General features: G+C 32.9%; 1 protein-coding gene across 3 annotated transcripts in view; it reads left to right on the top strand.

Annotated features, from left to right (window-relative positions):
- The window catches only part of LOC115877565 (multidrug resistance-associated protein 4-like), a 31,410-nt gene extending 14,277 nt beyond the window's left edge, over positions 1 to 17,133 (top strand). For 2 of the 3 annotated variants that reach the window (XM_030893808.1, XM_030893810.1), the window contains 5 exons: positions 6,080 to 7,297; positions 8,756 to 9,086; positions 10,825 to 10,975; positions 12,874 to 13,104; positions 16,138 to 17,133. In XM_030893808.1, coding sequence (XP_030749668.1) covers positions 6,080 to 7,297; positions 8,756 to 9,086; positions 10,825 to 10,975; positions 12,874 to 13,104; positions 16,138 to 17,036 — 2,830 coding nt within the window. In that variant the 3' untranslated portion in view covers positions 17,037 to 17,133. The remainder of the gene's footprint in view (positions 1 to 6,079; positions 7,298 to 8,755; positions 9,087 to 10,824; positions 10,976 to 12,873; positions 13,105 to 16,137) is intronic. The other variant, XM_030893809.1, reaches the window with a different exon arrangement.
- The last annotated feature ends 2,350 nt before the right edge of the window (positions 17,134 to 19,483 follow it).

Below are 19,483 nucleotides of genomic sequence, written 5' to 3'. Positions count from 1 at the left end.
CATGGAGCATATAAAGTGGTACCTTCTATAGTACCATATTTGATGACATAGCAATATTAGGTACATGGCGGCAATAGGGCTTACTTTAGGCGAAACTTGGTATACTACGGATCTTCGGTGACATTGCAATATTATGGTACCTTAAAGTATATCGAGTGGTGCCATAATATAGTACACTATTATGATATCATTTCCTGGAGTTCGATTGGGCCCAAATTTTGTATACTTGCGTTTCTTTATAAAGAAACAAATCTTTATAATTTTAATTTATTTTACGAATTTTAATTTATTGTTCGATGTCGTGACAGCAACTTTTATGCCGAACTAATATATTATTAATTGTATCTGTGTCACTTTTTAAAATCTACCTAGGTCTATATAAATAACGTGGCAAACGGAAGTAATTTGTTATAGTATTTTTTAGTCAGTTAACATTTTTTGTACTGCATTTTAATAAATTATTTCCATTATTATTAAACTTATATTTCATTACTAACGTTCCAGCATTAATAAATATCACTATCAATCGCCCTGTATATTATTAATTTTAAAGGTAATTAAAGGTATTTTCTTAGTTAACGTTATAAGTTAGTGTATATTAAAAATGTATATGTTTTGTAATAATATACTTAAAACTTTTTAATAGCCAAAGGAATAATTAATATAAGTGTATCTGACAAGAAAAGAAGAATAGAAAGAAACGCATACTGCATTATACACAATAAAAAGAATGGGATGCCAATTCAAGTCTTTTTGAATCTGGCAACTGTGCATATTTAGCCGAGCTATAAGGCCGTCGACGAGCCGTCGATCCAAAACCGAAAGTTCAAAATTTCTAATTATATTCTGATTATGATATTGTCGCGCCATCTAGTATTCTATTTGTGCAATTTTAGCTCTTTCATTTCGAGTATTTTTCTGTTGCGTAGCTAGATATTCTGTGACACCGTCTTCGATATGTCTTCGCTAGCCGAATTAGAGAAAATGAATGTTTTATGCGTTGGCCGCAGAACGAGTAGAGGCTCCACCGTACAGCACTTGAGACGCAAGGAGAAATCAAATCAGCCTTGTCACGAATTCGCTCATTAGGTTGCATATCTTCCCAATTTTTTCAATCAACAGTTATACGATAAGTAGTTAGTTTCTGAGATGCAGCCGGCGTCCATTCTTATAGTTGGCCACCAGGTACAACCGGGCCTTTTTGAAGTGAAACTTCTTTACGCGCGTTGGGAGTAAATATTCAAGGCCGTGAGACGCAAACGAGACGGCCGTGAGACGCAAACGAGACGGCCGTGACGCGCGAGCTAGCGAGAGGAAAAGTGATAGCAGCAGTGTTGCCACAGCTACCCCACTTAGGGTAGATCTACCCCTCTATAAAACAATTTAACCCTGTTATCTCGTGATAATCTGCCCCGATGAAAAATAAGCTTGTTGCAACACTGGGTAACGATCTGCGCGTACGCGGCTAAGAACATCACTATAATAAACTTGAAACTGTACCAACCTTGATTTCATGCACATTTTCATCGATAGGTTTGTAGCTTCTAAATAATGGTCTAGGTAAAGTATCTAGCTCATTTGTCAGCTCAGAATTACAATTTATAGTTAGTAACTCGCATTTTCATTGGAGGCCACTGTCATATTTATTTCAAACCAATAATCAACGAGAATATTCGTATAATTAATTAAAATTACTGTTATTATTAAAAAAAAAACTGTAAATCACTATAAATAATTAATCGTTTGTAATTGAGCTGTAATTTCTGTATTATTAATCCGGTAAATGATAGAGATAAACAATTGTGATTGATGAACATTTTATTTTAAGATGCAACTTTTGTTAACAACATTTCTGAGAATTCGAATAATGAATTGAATAATGACAAGACAAATGACATCTGTCTAAAAAAGACAGCGATTTAGAGTGACAATTTGGTTATGTAAAATTTAAAGTGACAATTTTGATTATGCAAAAGAAATACATATTCTATGAGTTTACTGGTTTAAATTAATTTAAAAATAAATCCCCAACATGAATAATGAACAAAACTTTTAAACAAAAACAGACTACACAAAACAAATTGTTGGTTAGTAGCAGTTAGTAGTAGTCAACGATATAGGTGTAGTAGTATTTTAGTTCAATGGCTATCCGGTCGGGTAATAGAATTATCGTTTTTTAATAAAAATTAAAAAAACATAAAATTATAAACCTTGAATAGTATACGGTTTTATATTAACTCTATTTTCTTTAAAGTTTATAAAAAGCCATTTATAAAAAAATACATATCCTTCAAATCCTTCAACTTAATAGCTTGGCCAGTAAGCGAGGATAAAAATAGGGTATTACCTCCGAATCCTTGACACCCCACCGATTGACGTGAAATTTTAAGAGCGAATAGAGATATATGTAAGTAACAAAAGTTGCATAGTAGCGATGTGTGCTTTCACCCTGGGGTGACTGCCACCCCTTCTCGGGGGTGAAAAATAAATCATAATTACCCATTTTAATTACAAAAATCAATAAAGGGAGGAATTCTAAGCAAAAAATGTTCTATAACATTCTTTCAGAAAATTAATATTTTTCGAGTTATTTAGGATTGAAAATGTTGATTTTCATCTAAAAACTGCATATTTTTCTGCAATTTTTTATAAATAACTCGAAAATCTTGCGTTTTATCGCAAAACCCATATAAAGCAAAAATGAAGCTTTTGGAATAACGAATCAACTTATTTTTTGTTGTTTGCCGTAAGTGTAGTAATAGCCGAGTTATCACTCTTTAAACTTGATTCTTTATTTTTCGAACCAAACCAAAACTAGATTGCAACATTTTACCGTAAAATAATGGCGAAAGAACACATTTTTCGAAGAAAATAAATATAACCGTTTTTAAAGTGCTTGTAAATGTCTTTTTTTTAAAGGTTTTTTCAAGTTCGTAGCTCAAAAACTCGCGGAGTTATGAAAAAAATAAAATGGTCACCTCATTTTTTCGGAAAAAAATTAACAACAAAATTTATGACTAAAATCATAAAAACAAAAACTATCAATTGGTAGAAAATTACATAAGCTAAAAATTAACATCTATAGTTGAACAATCTTGAACTCTTCATGTTTACGAGATTTTTGGGCTTTAAGTTCTCAAAGAAGGTGGTCCTTACATGCAAGTTAAACTAAAAAAAAACGTAATATCTACGAAATAAAGAGATCTACAGAAAAATTGAAAGAGAGCAAAAATATTGCAGAAAAAAGACCTTCAATTTTCCTCTGTTGCATTTTTTACGTATCTTGCTTAGTTTTTGAGATATGTCAAAAAAAATAATTTTTTTTAAAAAACAAAAAATAATTTTTTTTATTTATTTTCAACTTTTCCAAATTTAGGCATTCTAAACCACTCGAACTTGCAGAGTCAATTATTAGTACCTAAATATAGCCAACTGTACATGTATTGTGACGACTTTTCTGTCGTTACCCAAATAGAATGAAAAAAGAATCCGTTGCTCAGGGTTAGAGGAAAGCTGGGTTCGTAGGTAAGACTTCTGACTCACAGTGACTTTCTAATGTTGTTAAATATTAAAATAAAAAATGATAATATATATAGGCTGCAGAGATTTTAATATTGATGTTAAGAATTCAAATAGGTATGGTCAAAGACAGTGAAAAGGGCGCCACTTACTTTGTTTATGAGAGTGGTAAAGTAAGAAACCAAAAAGAAAAATACGATATCACAACATAGCTAAAATAAAGTAATCAACAGCATTAAGGGTCTATTATGTTTATCAGGAATAAAAGTCAGAAATAACTATCGTACATTAAACATTTATTGAAAACGAACACAAGTATCATCAATTAGTCACAGTGATCCCAATGAAACCGCAAGTTATTTTAAATAGATTCGAATTTAGTAACTGTATTCTTTGAACTAAGTAAGCTACTTAATATAAAAACAGGTGAAATTTATGTATGTCTCAATACGATGATGTTTCGAAACATGTCGTGTACAAAAACCTTTAAAATGAATACGTGTTAATAATTTTCATATAAAATATCATATCTAAGTAAGAGTGTACTGTACGAATCAAATTATAACTTATAACGTTAAATAAAAAATAACTTTGACTACAATATGTGGGATAAATAGTGATAATTTACCAGGTTATTAAATCTGTTGTCTCAAAAATTATAAAATAAAAGCGTACCTTGTGTATCAAAATTAAGAGAGAGAGACTTATCTGTATATAGTTTCTTATGATGTAAACAGGTAGTTAGGTATTCTCCAGACTAACAGAAGTGGATGCAGATGACTATGGCAGGAGAAGTCTTCAATATCAGCCAAAAGAACGGTTGTAATGTCAGGAACACTGTCTTAAGGTCTGCATAGGTCCATACAAAATGAAACTGGGTGAAACATACAATAATTACTGCATTATTACTGCATACCATGTGGTAATTACTGAGTACCATGTGGTAGTTACTGAGTACCAGGTGGTAGTTCCTGAGTACCATGTGGTCGTTACTGAGTACCAGGTGGTAGTTACTGAGTACCATGTGGTAGTTACTTAATATCATGTGGTAGTTACTCTATAAATAAAAAATAGTTCTCAGGACAGATACTCAATAAAAAAAACAACTTACGGTCTGAAAATCAACTTTACATAAATATATTCAAACCATATGCCGATCCAAACCAGTAATTAAATACTCAAATAAACGAAATAAAAAACAGAAATAACTGAAATAGAATTTAGTTAGATAGGGCTATATAAAATGGCGGATAAACTTACGGTGATCATTCCAAGAAGAAACTAAACAAATACGATCTATACTCTGAATTGCATACTTTACAAGGTTTTCAAATCTCCAAATCGGATACCCATGCGATCGAAATCGAAAAGTGGATGCAGAGTGCTTTTCACTGGAAAATTTGTCGGCCGCCGAAACACGCGTCTTCTTCAGATCCAAATTCCCAGAAAGAAAGAAAAAGAGAGAGAAAAAAGTGATATCATATGATCGAAATCATTAGAACAGAAAATCGCAATCCACAGCGAAGTGAGATTCAGACAAGTGAAATGCAATTAAGGAAGTTTGGCATATAGCGAATAGATGGCGCTAATAAACTAGACAAGTAAACTGTAAGAAATGAAGTTTGACATCTAGCGAATAGATGCGCTAATAAAAATTAAATATCGAAACAAGTGAGCTGTAACAAATGGAGTTTGGTATCTTTGGCATCTAGCAAATAGATGGCGCCAATACTAAGAAATTTAAATAAAAATAGAATCTTAAATTCAATTTTATTAAAGGAAATAAAAAATGCTACAGTATTACGCTTAGTTTATATTTTTACGATTTTGTTGTTAATTTTTTTCCAAAATAATGAGGTGACCATATTAATTTTATCATAACTCCGCGAGTTTTTGAGCTAAGAACTTTTTCAAGAAAGCATTTAAAAGGTCTTTTCAAGCACTTTAAAAACGATCATTCCGTTTTCTTCAAAAATATGTTCCTTCGTCATTGTTTTAGGGTAAAATGTTAAAATGGTAAAATAAAAAATCACGTTTACAGAATGATAACTCGGCTACTATTACACCTACGGTAATCAACAAAAAAGTGGATCGTTTAGCTATTCCAAAAGCTTCATTTTTGTTTTATATGAGTTTTGCGATAAAATGCAAGGTTTTCGAGTTATTTATAAAAATTGGCAAAAAAATATGCAGTTTTTAGATCAACATTTTCAATCCTAAATAACTAGGAAAATATTAATTTTCTGAAAAAAATGTTACCGAACATTTTTTGCTTAGAATTCATACATTTATTGATTTTTGTAATTAAGGGAGAGAAGGGGTGGTACTCACCCCCTGGGTGAAAACACACATCGCTACTATGTAACTTTTGTTTCTTACATATATCTCTATTCACTGTTAAAATTTCACGTCAATCGGTGCAGGTGTTCAGAATTCGGACCCTAAAATCCTCGCTTACTGGCCTAAGCTGTTAGTATGAAGTTTCACTAATATTCGCACATAGTGCACACACAATTTTTTTAAGTTGTTTAATTATAATTTGAAATATTTTTTTTTCTAGAAAGGAACTACAATCAATAACAAAACTATTCACCGTTAAAGTCGTATTGCTACTTCTAGGAGCGATGACATCGAAAATTGCCTTCTTCTTCCTGTTCGTTACTTATCTGTGGACTGGTAACTACGTAGCAGCTGAAAGCATATACTTTATTCTCAGCGCTTTTCAGAAACTGCGACAATCCTTCACCGTCATCATTCCTAGAGGAATATCTCAAGCGGCCGAACTGACTTCATCCCTGAAGAGAATTCAAGACTTATTAATCTCTGAAGAAACTGCCAGTATTGAAAAGAAAAACAGTTTTTCTAATCAACCGAAAATTCGTATAGAAAATACTAATGTAACTGGAGATGTACTTTTAAGACATACCGTAGAAATTTCTGAGCCAAGTTTAATAATTCTTACTGGACCTAATGGTTCTGGCAAAACAACTCTCTTAAACGTTATACTAGGAAATATTTCTCTGCCAAATAAAAAAGTACTTACATACGGATCAGTGTCATATGCTCCCCAAGAACCTTGGGTCTTTCCATCGACTATCAGACAAAATATTTTGTTTGGTGAAGTTCTTGATTTAGTTCGTTACGAGAAAGTACTTACCGTTTGTTCCCTTAGGCAAGATATTGACAGATTTCCAGAGCATGACAGGACGCTGATTGGCGATAAGGGACTTAATCTCAGCAAGGGACAAAGGGCCAGAATTAGTTTAGCTAGGGCGATATATAGGTCGAGTGATATTTATTTACTAGATGATTGTTTAGCTTCATTGGATGCAAGAGTCCAAAATGAAATATTTAGGAACTGTATAAAGAATTTTCTCGGTGACAAAATTTGTATTTTTGCATCTTATAGTTCGAAATATATAAATTTTGCCAATAGAGTTTTCCAGATAAATGAATTGGGAGAGCTAAAAGAGACTGAACATTTGAAGTATTTAGAAGATATAAAATATGACGCGACTTTAGAGAATGTAGCTGAGGAAACTATCCAAAGTAATATAGCAAATATTAGTGATTCGGGTGAAGAAGTCCCACTATTAGACAAGAAATTAGAGAAGAAGGGTAATGTTTATGCAGAGGTGCATAAGTCTGGTCGTGTAAATGCAAAATACTATGGACAGTATATTGCATATGGTGGTCGACTACTGTTTGGGATAGTTGTGATATTATTTGGTGCTACACAACTTTTGAAAAGTTACACTGATAAAGTGATTAGTGTTTGGTAAGTATTAACTACCTAAATATTCAGAAATTTGAAAAATATCGATGAGTCAATTGCTTCCAAGAAAAACTTGTTGACATTTGTTTGAAGTTGATAGAGAGTAGTGAATTTTGAAGCACTATACAGGGTGCTACAAATTCGGGGTACGAGCATTGGTATATCGGTAACCGTAATAGATACGAACATGGTTAAATTAGGGCAAATTTGCCGCTTTGGGATGTTCACCAAGATGCCATCAAAAAAGTTTTAAAAATTTCAAGCTGAGTTTTTTGAAAAAAAAATTAATTTTTTTGGAAATCAATTTTATTTTTTCCTGTCGTTACTTTTTAGAAAATCAAATAACTAATTGCACATTCTCATAGCCACTTTATTAGGGTTATCTGATAGTATTATTAGATTTTCAAATTAGCTGATAATTTGTGAGACACAGAGGCCAACTTTAATTTTTTTAAATACGGACCTGCATTTTTTATTTCAGGTTTTGAAAGAACTCGGTCTGCAACTATTGAGCAACTTTGCCCCAATTTAACCATCTTCGTATCTAGGTTTCCGAGATACCAATGCTTGTACCACGAATTTATAGCACCCCGTATAAACACAATATATTCTTGGACTGATATTGAAGTAAAAGCCAAAAAAAGAGCTCTTCTTAAAATATTAGGAGGGGGGTTAATCACCGCGACCTTACATATCTATTGTGTGTCTCCCTTTTTTCCTTTCTTGAGTTATAACGAGTTATAACCCGTCATACAGTCTCAGAGCTTTGACAAAAGCCAGTATTGAGACGGTTTTACAGAGGTTAGTTCTCCATCTCCGATATCAGTCGTATCAACGTTTATTGCACGAATGGTTGTCGTCTCGGCGTACTCAGTGATGTTCTGGTGTTTCCCCATTTTCCCCACAGAATCTGCATTCGCCGTTGTTACTTAGCGTCAATCTCCCGAGGTGTTCATTAAGGAGACAATGTACTGTTAAAATCCCGTGACAATTTGAAGAGTCGTAAGTCTTTAGAAATTTCTTCGAGTGTCTTAGACCTTTGGAGGATTTCCATTCCAACGGATGGAATCTTCCAGGTTCTCGAGTGCTTCTTTAAGCTGGTTTCCACTTGGGAAGCAGGAATGTGGTCCAGTTAATAGAGTGTTCGTTCCTTTTCTAGCCAGATCCTTTTTTTTTTATTTCATTACCTTCTATCCCTTGGTGGGCAGGTACTCAGAGTAGAAGGACTTTATTTTCTTCGCCTATTTTAAAAACTTACGTCTATGTTATAGGCCTTGCCGTCATTATTTATCAAATTTGTGTAAATCCTGTAATTATCTCCTGTCACAATAATTCTTCGGAATTCTTTGTTGCTCATGAAATACATGTTGTCAACCCAAGAAAATGTGGTATTTTACTCCATAATATTCATGTTTCTTGGTTTTAAACTCCGCTAACATGTAATTTAAATGTAATTTTTAGGGTAACAGTGGAGCAGAACAAATCTTTGACAAGGCCTACTAGAAATAAAACTCAAATAGCCAATTACGATGAAGCTCACGACAGCATGTCAATCCAGTTTTCGATACTAATAAGTCTAACTACAGCTTTGTCCGTATTGACAGCTTTAGGCTTTTTTAGTTTTACTACAAAATCATCGAAAACTATACATGCAAAGATGCTATCGAGTTTATTAAGAGCAAAAATGGCATTTTTTGAGAATACTCATCTGGGAAATGTATTAAATAGATTTTCGAAGGATTTAACTGTTATCGATGAAGAATATCCTTTCGTCGTGTATGAATTTATCGAGGTAAGTGGTGTTTAGCTTTATAAGTTTTATAAAAAAAAACAATATTAAAAGTTAATATGCTAAAATACTTTACTTTTGAACTCTGGATGTGCATTTCCCTAACACTGCAGATCATCAGAACAATATTGAAACTTAACTATTATTCACAAATTAAGCGTTTATACCAGGATTTCATTGGCATAGTTGATAGCAAGAGTAGCATAACCAGCGAAAAGGGACAAAACCAATCGAAGATAAGAATTAATTACGGGATTAGACCATTAGGAATTAGGAACCGGAAACTAGAGAGAATGGGACCATTATCTATATTCATATAGTCCATTATCTCTATTCATATAGTTTCTTAGGATCTCTCTTCGCTCTTTAGGAATTAGTTTTTTCTATTCATATAGTTTTTATATTTATTTATATTGATATTTTTGTAAATACATATCCCATTGGCTGAAACTGGAGACATATTTGGTTAATTTTAAATTATTAACATATGAAATGTTTATTGAAAACATTTTAAGCAACAGAAGACTTACCTGATCTATCATATCTTAATTGATCCATAAACATAATATAATAATTGATTTCCAGTGGTGTATTATTACCTCTACGATTACCTAATAGTTGCTAGATATTATTTATAAATAGCCGTTTCCTCGGGTTACTTTTCTACCAAAAGGCACTCAAACATAATTTGTCATATTATGATTCACAGGTTCTTAGGAATGAAAAAGAGACTACTTTAAGTGTAAAAGAATTTCGGACTTCCGTTGTCTTATTTTTTTGGCTAAAAACTTAAAATCATTCTCAAGCAACTAAGAAAGGAATAGTTAAAACTTTATCTTATCGAGCAAACATCATATTATGCAGTGACCCAGTATCACTTATGTTGAATTATATAATATTGAAACGGATTTGCTTCTGAATAGTTACTCTGAGTAGTCCGTAGACAAAATTATCTCAAATTGTAAAACTGTCTCATTGGTTCATCGACCTGATGAGGATGCGATGAGCCGTATATTGGAGAGACTAAACGTCCTCAGAGCACAAAAAGGTGAAACAATGAAGTCAGGTATTCCTGACCATGTTTGGCAAAAACAGCATAATATAAAGTGGTCAGAAGCTCGGGTTGTCTACAGGGAACCTCATTGGAAAAGCGTAAAATTAAAGAAGCCGTTTTTATTGCAATTTTAGCAATCCTAATACGGAAATATCTACGATATGACAACCACTGATAAAACGCACCAATGCAGGCATTCAAAGTGGACAACCTCACGGTTGACTGCACCCAACTTTTTCACACGGGTGAACATGCCTGACTGGAGTATAAAAGCCCAGTAGTTTTTGGAATTAGGTTTGACAAGTTTACACTTGATAACGGCCAGTGTTCCCTCTGACCGAAACGTGTTAATCAGAAAAGAAAAAAAAAATAAAGACAATGGAAGTAGACAATGCATAGGCAAAGGATACAGCTAGAAATGTTCTGTAGTGAAATGAGAATGTACTTGTAGATTTTTTCTATATTTTTTCTAACTGACAACATAAAAATTAAAACACAAACCGAAAATTTCAGTTTTTCGCCATATTTCCGGAATTGTCAAAGATAAGTTCAACTACTTAATGGATTATTGTTGGGGTCATTGACACGCAACTTTGCGTATTTTGAGCCACTCTGTATTTATTATCGTTTCCGAGATTCGAATATGAAACACCCGGTATACTAATTTGTTTTTTTTTATTGTTTTAGCTCTTAATGACAACATGTGGAATTATAGTACTAATAACTTTAACACAACCACTGCTGCTAATTCCGGAGATAGTTTTGTTCCTGTTACTTTGTATCATTCGGCATTTCTATTTGCCAACAGGACGGAATTTTCAGAGACTAGATTCAGCAAGTATATCGATTTTTTTCTAACTTTAAGATTATTTTACTTGTTTTTAATTTAATTTTCTGTGTTATTTAGAAAAAATCTAAAGAATCACAAATCAAAATGTTGAAACCAAAGCAATTAAATTTGTATTAAAATTAAGAAAAAAAAACACTAACGACAACAAAGGTTGAAACAAAATCAATCAAATTCGTATTAACGTTTAAGAAAAAAAAATAATATAACGGTAAAAAAGGAAAAGGAGTCTCCGCGTAGAAATTAGCACCACTTGAGTTATTTATTTTGTAAAACTATTTTAAGAAATCAAATATTTTTCGTCTAGTTTTTCCACAAATGTCATAATGCTTTGGTTGCAAAATTTTTATATGAAATGCAATCCTCGCAAGTGGCCTAAAGTGAATCGTCACTTATTTTATTATCTGTTTCCTTCATATTTATCATTTAGCTTCACCTACATGTGTCAGTATTAAGTATTTTATTATTTGCTCCAAATGATTTGTGGTATATTTTGTTAAACTCTTATTTAGGTTTATTTTTTAATTTTTTGTTTTTATCTACAATAAAACTTACCTAAAATTTTTAATATACGCAATTAGACGTCTCGTTAATTGCAATTGAAAATGGAGGAACAAGCGATGAACAATGATTAAGATTGTTGGCTATTCTGATTTTTCTGGTTTGGTTGGCATTAAATTTAGGAAATTCGAATTTATATCTGCTCTTGTTACTAGCATCAAAACAAACCAAAATAGTAAATATTTATTTTCTAATGATATATAAATTAGCTTTTAATAATAGTTAGACTAATCAAAACGAGATGGGACATAAATGGATTTAATATGAATGTTTTCTAATTTAATTAATGAATAAGTGTATTAAAATATGCAGGTTAGGTTACGTGCTCGTAATAAATTTTCGTAATAAAACGTATATTAAGGTATTATAAACTGGTTCAATTTCAAAAAATGTTTTTTAGAAGGTGTCCAATATACCCTCCGGCTTGCACCTATAATCAAATATATTTGCAATTAGTAGTAAGAAATTTTCCACATATTTTATAAATTTAAAAGATAAAATGTACCTCTATATGGGCTTATCATATTGCTCCTTTTTCGTTTGTTACTTCTTGGTTAACAGTAATTTGAAATCGTCCAAAAACGGTGCTGAAAATTACGATTCTGTATTGATTAAAAGTTACTTCGTTGATTAAGTTCAATTTCTAACCTTCTTTTGAATGCCGGGGTGAAAATAAGACGTGATTATATAAGTATAAATAATAAGTATTCCTTTTCCATGTTGACTACTGCAGTTGTATTGAAAAATAGTAATTAAAGTAAGAAGATAAAGAAAAGCCCAAAAAAACTAACCTCAATTAGTTGACATAATTTGCTAAACGTCTTTCATCGCTAATTTGTTTTAGCATTAGTCTTCTCCTTCTTTTCTGTTGACTCTTGAAAGAGTATGTTACTCACCTCTGTCTACTTTGTTCCGTTTGAGAAATTTCTGGTCAGACCGTAACCTATAATTTTTTTAGTTTGCTCCACCCAGCGCGTTGAAGATCTTCTTCGTTTGCCATTAATCTTTCTTTCGAAGATGAGTTTTTTCCAGTCCACCTGTTCTTCTCGAAATATGCCCAAAGTACCTAAGGCATGTTACTTTTGGTTGAAAATCTTGTGGTGATTTTCAATTGCCTTGGAATTGAAACGTTGCTTTGGTCCGATGTTCTGTATATGAAAATTGCTGCATTCTTCTGTAGGCCCACATTTCGAGCATCATGCATCAGTACGAATCACTAAAATCACTAATTTTATAATCGTTAAACAGTATTTCCAACTATTTCAATCATTGTTATATGTTTTATTAGTTTAAAATTTAAATAATGTTTAATCTATTATGGGTTTTAGCACGAAGCTCTCTAACAGGATATTTAAACTCTTCATTGGACGGACTATCGATCATAAAGGCTTCCAATGCCGGCGATCTGGTATCTTCGGAATTTGACAAATACCAGGATGTAAATACATCGGCAAGTTACACGTCTGAATGCTGTATCCGAGCTTTTGGATTTATTCTTGATATGATATGCTGCCTTTTCACCACCATTGTCATTGTTAACTTTTTTGTTTATCGTTCAGGTGAGTAGCTTTAGAAAACAGCATGATGAACATGAATTATTGTATTTTCATTAACAGAAAAAGTAATTTTGTAATAGTTGTCAATAACTGAAGTTCTTTTTTGAATTAATAAAATTAAATTAATAATGTTAAACATTTTACTCCTATTTAAAACTTTGAAGTTTCGAATTTTTTTAAAATTCGAAAAATTTTAATGGTTGCTTTTAGACTTAGATTAAGGCAGATTAATATGACTGTATTTATTTTTTATTAGTGGCCGGCCGTAGCTCCAGCGTTAAGGAGGGCGCGCACTGAATGGGTATCGGCGCGAGCGAGCGGCACGTAATTTTCAGTTTACATTGAAATAAATGTAAGCCCGCGCACCGCATTAGATCGGTGCGCTTCGAGCTATCGGCGCCATTCGAGCTATCAGCGCCATCAGGCGAAATCAGAGAATGCATGGGAGGGGGACGAATACTCTACGCCGAGCGACTGTTTTTAGTGGAGTGGTTTTACATTAAATATTTCCGATGAATTATTAATCGAAAGTGTACGAGACCATATCATACTTAATATGCGGTTTTTTATAAAAAATTCTTACAAGCATGTAACCCATATTGTTTAATACACTTATTCAATAACTGAATTAGAAAACCTTCCGATTAAACCCCTTTATTTCTCATCTCGTTTTGATTGTCTCACATCGTCAAAAAACTTATCATATTATTTAATTTTTGGTTTGTTTTGACGTAAGTAATAACAGCTGATAAATAATGTTACTATGTTGATCGCTCCATACAAGGTACAAATAGAGAAAATAATATTTATGTTTAAATAAAATATTTGTACATATATCTACCGTATGATAAAAAACGGCGTCCAGTTGGATGGGAAATGACGATTGATGACATTTCCCATATAAATTTACATATAAAATGACACCGACCTTCATTTCATGGCCATCGCTGATGCCGTTTCTTTTCGATCATACGGTACTATAAAATAAATCTATATATTTTTTCTTTTTTTTACTTTTCTTTGACTTTTTTATTATATTTTAAGGTTTTAAAATCTTGGTTTTAAGTCAGTAGTGAATAAAACGAAACTTTTGTTTACATTTTGTTTAATGATTGACGTTTCGACCAATTTTAATTCGGTCTTCTTCAGAATCTATAATATACTGTTGCGGACCCGTACCGTGTGAACTCGGCCTTAGACTTCAGGCGCCTGCTATGACTCATACGCCCACCGACGTTCGAAGAACGAATAAGAATTTACTAGACAAGTCTGGACTGTCTGTTTCTCTCGTATATAAGCCGATGACCGAAACCTGAAGGAGGAGAGAGATAAATAACCGATCGACGCGTACAGTTACAATCGCCGCGCTAATTCAAAATAAATTTCTGTTAGATAAATAATTAGATAAGTTATAAATAAGTTCTTTAAGTTTTCTTTTTAATCGTTATTGTTTGTTAATTAGTGTTAAATAAATTGTGTTTAAATAAATTGTGACTTTCTTTCCACACGGAACCAACGAAAAACGTAACAATACAATACTATTTTATCACTAACAATGTGTTTAATATATAATTTTTCTTACCACAAACGTAGAACATCATTTATACGTATATTATAGATTCTGAAGAAGACCGAATTAAAATTGGTCGAAACGTCAGTCATTAAACAAAATGTAAACACAAGTTTCGTTTTATTTACTACTGACTTAAGACAAAGATTTTAAAACTTAAAATAAAAGCTATATATAAATGTTTGTAATGACACTTATTTAGATTAAAAACTAAAAATAGAAGTTTTATTTGACTATTTTTCATATCTAGCTTTGTTTTTAAAGAACAAATTAAACCCTTTTGAATGATACCAAATTTGTTAAAATCGGTTAAGCTACGAGTCATGTAGTATATTTATCCCCATCTTCCACTCTATTTCACTAATTTTATGTGGTTTGTTAAGATCTAAATATATTAATGTGTGTTTGGTTAAGATCTAAATAATATTAATTTCCATCATAAAGCATAAAATATAAAAAGTTGCATAAAAATATAAATAGTAATAATACTTTATAATTTTTTGAAATGTCGAATGAATTTGACTAAATTTGAATATTATTATATATATTCGAACTTCTCCTCGTCTATGCTCAAATTTATGCTGGTGACGTACTCTCGACCGTCGATCGTGCGACTTCAGTGCGCGGCTACAATCGACTTTCCGACCGGTCGTTCCGCTCGTGCCGCTCTCGCCGCTACCCCTTCAGTGCACTCGTAGCTTTTAGTGTGTCGATCTGCGGAGCGGAAGGTACTGGGTTCGATCCCTAGCCAGTACGGTCGCTTTATTTATCTAAATAGAGCGACCAACGAGCCGCCACTTCAAGGAAGGCAATGGCAAACCACTTTGAGTATATTTGCCTTAAAAAGTTTTTTCAAATTTCCCGGAAAATGTCAAGAAAAATTTTAAATTTTCAACATTTTTTTTTCTCAAAAAAAACCTCATAGGCGTGTTTCTGGGGTTGAACTATACTACCAGTTAAAATATCTGCACTTATTTCTGGGACACCCTGTAGAGTATGGCACTGTAAGAAGAAGTATTTATCTAATCAACGAGACAGAAATCGACTAAATATCAAAAGGCAACTTTTAAACGGCCTATATAGTTTTACTAACAACAAGAAAAAAGTCAATGGCACGCATGTTTTTTTTTAGAAAATTATTCCAGTGGAGCCCATCTGTACGTCTCTATTTGTCGACATATTTTTAGCATTAAAATATCTAGCACTTATAGTAACTTTTACCCTCCTAATGCCATTTGAATCGTATAAATATACTTGGAAGGGAATTATAATAAATCGAAAAAAGACTTTAATCATCTGTAGCTACGCAACAAGACAGAATCCGATCTATGTTGATATATAATTTAGCAATTTTTACGCCAGGAATCTTCCCACGAGAGATTGCAGATGTTTTTGAATCACCATGTATATTTTTATTATTATTCAACGATTTTATAATTATTCTTAATTATTCGTTTTATTTTTAGATGTAACTGTTGGGGATATAGGTTTAGCCATAACACAGTCGATGATGCTAACCGGACTATTCCAATATGGCGTCCGGATGTGGGCGGATTTGGAAAACAAGATGACCTCGACCGAAAGAGCTTTAGAATATACAGAAATCGACACCGAAGACTTTAAAGGGCAAATTCTAAACGAGTGGCCTAAATTGGGCAAGATCCAATATGACAATGTTTCAGTGTTAAACCACAGCGGCGAAGCGATATTAAGAAACGTATCTTTTGACATTAAACCTGGAGAGAAAATCGGAATAATTGGTAGAACTGGAGCCGGAAAAACTACTCTGGTTTCAGCGTTATATAGATTGAAAGATATCGAAGGTACTGTTTTAATAGACGATGTCGATATCAAAGAATTAAATATCAAGTTTCTTCGAAAGAATATTGGAATAATTCCTCAAGATCCTGTTTTGTTTACTGGAACGGTTAGATACAACATCGATCCAAAGGGTTTATTTCCAGACAGCGAACTGTGGGAAATTCTGCATAAACTTGAACTGGCCACATCCTTAAAATCTCTAGATCAGTTTGTGGCGGAGAATGGATCAAATTTGAGTTATGGAGAAAAACAACTTTTATGCTTGTGTCGTATTTTATTAAATGCATACAAAATATTAGTATTGGATGAAGCAACATCAAGTACTGGTGGTAATACTGACAAAATAATTTCAGGTATTATAACAAACAAATTTGAAAAATCGACTGTATTGATAATTGCTCATAAGTTAGAGACTATTCTAAAACTGGATAGAGTGATGGTAATTGATAATGGTGAAGTAATTGAATTTGATAAACCGGAAATTTTGATGAATAATTCCAATAGTTTATTTTACACTATGGTTAAATCATCAGGGATATCTTAAATTCTTGTGTGATACAATGTACTAAAATATTTGTCCTAGTCATTATTTTTATGTGTCTACTTAACTACTTATGAATTAAAACTTTTATACAAATATATATTTTTTTGTTTTTATTCTTTATATTCAAAGTTTATAAAAAGGTCGAATATGAAAATGTTTTAGTTTTAAACCACAACGACGAAACAATATTGAAAAACGTATGTTTTGACATTAAACCTGGAGAGAAAATCGGAATAATTGGTAGAACTGGAGCCGGTAAAACTACCCTTGTTTCAGCGTTATACAGATTGAAAGATATTGAAGGCACAGTTTTAAATCTTCTTTTCTTTCTTCTTTCCGCCGAACAGTAGGCAATATGTCGAAACCAAGTTGCAAAAAATAACATCCACAGTTAGCATTTATGGCAATAACATTAGATTGGAAACATATTATTTAAGAGGAAACCGCATAAAACTAACAAAAAACCTTATTCGGAGTCTCTTTCGAGGGGCTGTAAAACGAACATTGCGCAAAACCTACATTTTCAGTTAATTTGTGAAAATAACTGCCTTTTTTCTACAATTTTTTAAATAGTAGGCGTTGCATTCAAGTGACACAGTATTATAACAATTGAATCGGACGACCTTAGCTTGCTGTCAATAATTATTGTGAAATTGTCATAATGTGTTTTACGTAGATTCCCGGTTGGGTAAATTTAATGTCAAGGTAAGTAAAAAAGGATCTTTTATTTTGATTTTTTGGATAAAAACGAGGTAAAGGTCAAAGTAGAACATAATCATTTAAGGTTTTTTTGATAGTGGCATATATTCTATCTTCATTCATTGAAGACACTTTTTTCGAAAACGTCGAATAAAAAAGATACAGAGGATGTCAATATATATACCTAACCTAACAAACCCTGCATATGCCGGAGGAGAAATAATTGCTCAATATTTGTCTGTTTCATCTTGGCTCTGCCAAAAATCGTAAAATTTAGTGAAATGTAAAATATTCTTACCGCAGTTTGGTAGCTGTATTAGCCAAAAGATGATTTTTCCATTTTATGAATCCCCCCCACCACCCCCAGCCAATCTCAAGTCAGCCAAAACTAACTGGGTTCACGGGCTACTGGCATAGAATGTTTTTACCAAATTTGAATGAAATCGTACAATAAAACAATTTTTGCAACATACTTCTGGATTTTTGCCCACTGTGCGCCGGTGTCCATTTTAGGATTTGTTTGGGTAGACGTTCGTCAGCCATTCTCTCTACATGTCCATACCATATTAGTTGGCGTTGTTCGATTTCATCGAGGATAGTTTTCTTTACGCCCATAATCTGTCTAATTCTTTCGTTGGTTATTCGCTCTATTCTCGACTTTCCGGCAGATCTTCGCCAAAAATCCATTTCAAGAGCCAATAGTTGACGCTCTAAAGTTTTATTTATTTGCCAGGTTTCACATCCATACAATACAACACTTTTAAATATCGCATTGTATAAAAGGTGTTTTCTTTCGATAGAGATGTTTGTTGACCATAATAGTGAGTTTAGGCATCCTATAACTCTTTTCCCTTTAATTATTCGCTGGAGCGGCCAAAGTGGACGAACTGAAGAAATATTGGAATATTTCTTCAGTTCGTCCACTTTGGCCAATCTTTGTTCCGAGGTAGGTATAATCTGAACAATATTGTACTATGCAGCTGTCGTCCACTTCCAAATCTGTTCCCTCTCCACCGATACACATATATTTAGTTTTACTGCAGTTAACAGTTAATCCCACTCTGCGTATTCTTTAAAAAGTTTCCTCGCCATGAATTCAAGGTCTTCCCGATCTTGGGCCACTGCCACTTGGTCATCTGCAAAATGAAGAGTATATAAGTAGGTGTCATTTTTTAGTTCTATTCCCATTCCACTGCAGGATCTTCTCCATTTCTTTAAAGCTTCATTGAGGTAGATTTTGAAGAGAGTTGGCGATAGACAACATCCCTGAAGAAGGCTTTTGGTCACATAAAAGGTTTCTGATATGTTACTGCCAATCTTTATTCTGGAAAATGCTTGGTGGTATAGCTGTTTGATGGCTTTGATCGCTTTGTTGAAAAATTGAATTTATAATCATCTGCTGATGATGCTAACATGGTTAGCGAAACGCGCGTCCAGTGTAAAAGTTAAAGTGTTTTGGTGTATTGTGGTGATTTAGTGTTTTTATTTTGCTTTGATCGCTGTATTGTTAATTGGAGAGTTCTCCAGCACTGTATCATATGCTTTTGAAAGGTCAACAAAAAGCAGATGAGCCTCTCTATTCCTTGCTACCTTCTTTTCATTAAGTTGGGTTAGACTAAATATATGATCTATGCACGATCGACCAGCTCTAAACCCTGCTTGCTCTTCAATTTCTTGTGGACCATATTCTGTTTCTACGATGTTTCTAAGCAATTTTCCGTATACTCTGCTCATTGTGCTGGTTACGG

This window comes from Sitophilus oryzae, unplaced genomic scaffold, assembly GCF_002938485.1.
Source record: "Sitophilus oryzae breed Bouriz unplaced genomic scaffold, Soryzae_2.0 scaffold_1494_pilon_pilon, whole genome shotgun sequence".
Lineage (NCBI taxonomy): Eukaryota > Metazoa > Arthropoda > Insecta > Coleoptera > Curculionidae > Sitophilus > Sitophilus oryzae.
This window is presented reverse-complemented; position numbering and strand designations above follow the sequence as displayed.